The sequence below is a fragment of the Gadus morhua genome, chromosome 11 (assembly GCF_902167405.1).
Source record: "Gadus morhua chromosome 11, gadMor3.0, whole genome shotgun sequence".
NCBI classification, from domain to species: Eukaryota; Metazoa; Chordata; class Actinopteri; order Gadiformes; family Gadidae; genus Gadus; species Gadus morhua.
In genome coordinates, this window is record NC_044058.1 from 25,451,114 (window position 1) to 25,452,962 (window position 1,849).

At 45.2% G+C, this 1,849-nt stretch overlaps 1 protein-coding gene across 1 annotated transcript in view; it reads left to right on the forward strand.

The window, feature by feature from the left end:
- The first annotated feature begins 964 nt into the window (after positions 1-964).
- tcf7l1b (transcription factor 7 like 1b) overlaps positions 965-1,849 on the forward strand; it is a 36,048-nt gene continuing 35,163 nt past the window's right edge. The window contains 1 exon segment of the mRNA XM_030369878.1: positions 965-1,849. This exon segment is cut by the window's right edge and continues 44 nt beyond it. Coding sequence (XP_030225738.1) covers positions 1,708-1,849 — 142 coding nt within the window. The 5' untranslated portion in view covers positions 965-1,707.

Genomic DNA, 1,849 nt, shown 5'->3' on the forward strand with positions numbered 1-1,849 from the left:
AAAAGTTAGGAGCCTGAGAGTTAATATGAGAAAGAGCCGAACTTTACGAGAAACCAACTCTGAGCGATGGCGCATTTTATTTCAGAAATAGGTTAGGCTTAACTCAAGTTAGTATGCGCTACTTACAATGGATTACACTTAACATCCTTTAAAGTGCATTGATATGCTACACGATTCCACTAATAAGGTTGGCTGCACATGATCTTTTATAAGACAAGTAAGCCATACTCCTGGTCGTTTTGGACGGGCTTTTTCTGCGGAATTGGGGGACTTTGTGTTCAGCGATGACGTGCAGCAGTCAGCCAGAGGACCATGAGACAGAGCCAGGCTGTCAAAGTGGGAGGCCTGGAGTCCTGATCTGCTATAATGAGAGGCTCTCCTGAGTGTGTCTATCCTAAATAGTAGCGCAGCACCACTCTTATCCTAATTGCTGTGCGGCTGTGTGGCTTTTCCAATGCATTGTTTCTTTTTCGGGGGGCCCACGTCGTTGCCACATGCCAATTTACATGGCGGTGTATAATCACGCGTCTCTTCCCGCCCTGGCTCCGTCATTATCACCTGGTTGATAGTAACTTGGTTACCCAGACACTATAACGCGTGGCCACAGCTCTGCTTTTAAGGGAATATTCAATTGTTCAGTTCACTGAAATCTTGTGTGATGTCAATGTGAATGCATAACTCATTTGCATAATAAATACGATGACATAATAGCTCATTCTGGTTATTAAAATGTTTTTTTATCCCTAACGACCAAACGTCTCATAATGTATAATTTGCGGATGAATAAGTCAAATGATTTCAGTAAGGTTAATGCGATGTGTGTGTGTGGGTGTGTGTTTGTGTGTTTGTGTGTGTGTTGGCCAGTACGGACGCTGCAGGGTTAAGAATAGCTTATCTACATGCTGGTGAATCAAGTGTCGGTTTTCAGCGCAAACTCCTCCTCTAAGGACAAGCTGCGCTTTTCTTCCACTTGAACAACCAACTTGTTTGGGGCACATTCCCAGGCAGCAATGTGGAGGGAAAGAGCCGTTTCGTGCAGCTGACAACTTACCCATTTCTTTTTCTTTTTAATAATTTTGCGAAAACGGACACAGGTCTGATCCAGATGTTTATAGTTTTCTGCTCTGACATAAAAAGGAACATACTAAAAACGTTTGCCCAACTTTTTTGTAGGGGGGAAAAAGTCTCTCGTGTCCAGAAAACTGTAACTTTGTGGGGCCGGCGTCGTGCGTAAAAGCGTCTCTTCTCGGGGTCTGATCCCCTAAACCGTCGCTTCTTTTGCACCAGGATATCTGGAGGTACATCTGGAGCGTCCTTCTCGACAGAACCCGTCACTCGACTTGACTTGATTTGTTCCTTCGGGGTGTTTTGGAGGATCGGATTCCATGCTCCAGCACTTCAGGGGACATATTCGGTGCCACAAGTTGACTATCGCTGCGGAGAAAGCCAAACTTTGTGAATAAGTTGCTGCATCCGGCCACTGACGCGAAGCCTGACGAACATCTTATGGTGGATTAGTGGAGGATTCATCATCATGGAAGAGGGACAGCATTGAGAAAACGGAGCTTTGGAAAATGCAGTTTGGTTTAGCGTTAGTTTGAAGGCTGCACTGTGCGATCTGCGCTCCTTTAATACGCAAGCGAGGGGGGCTTAGTGACCCTATAGTCTGTTTATATCCTTTTTATTATTATTTTAATTCCCCTTAAAATGCCTCAATTAAACGGAGGGGGTGGCGATGATTTGGGGGCGAATGATGAGATGATCTCGTTCAAGGACGAAGGGGAGCAGGAGGAGAAGATCTCAGAAGATGTATCTGCGGAGAGGGATTTGGATGATGTGAAATCATCCC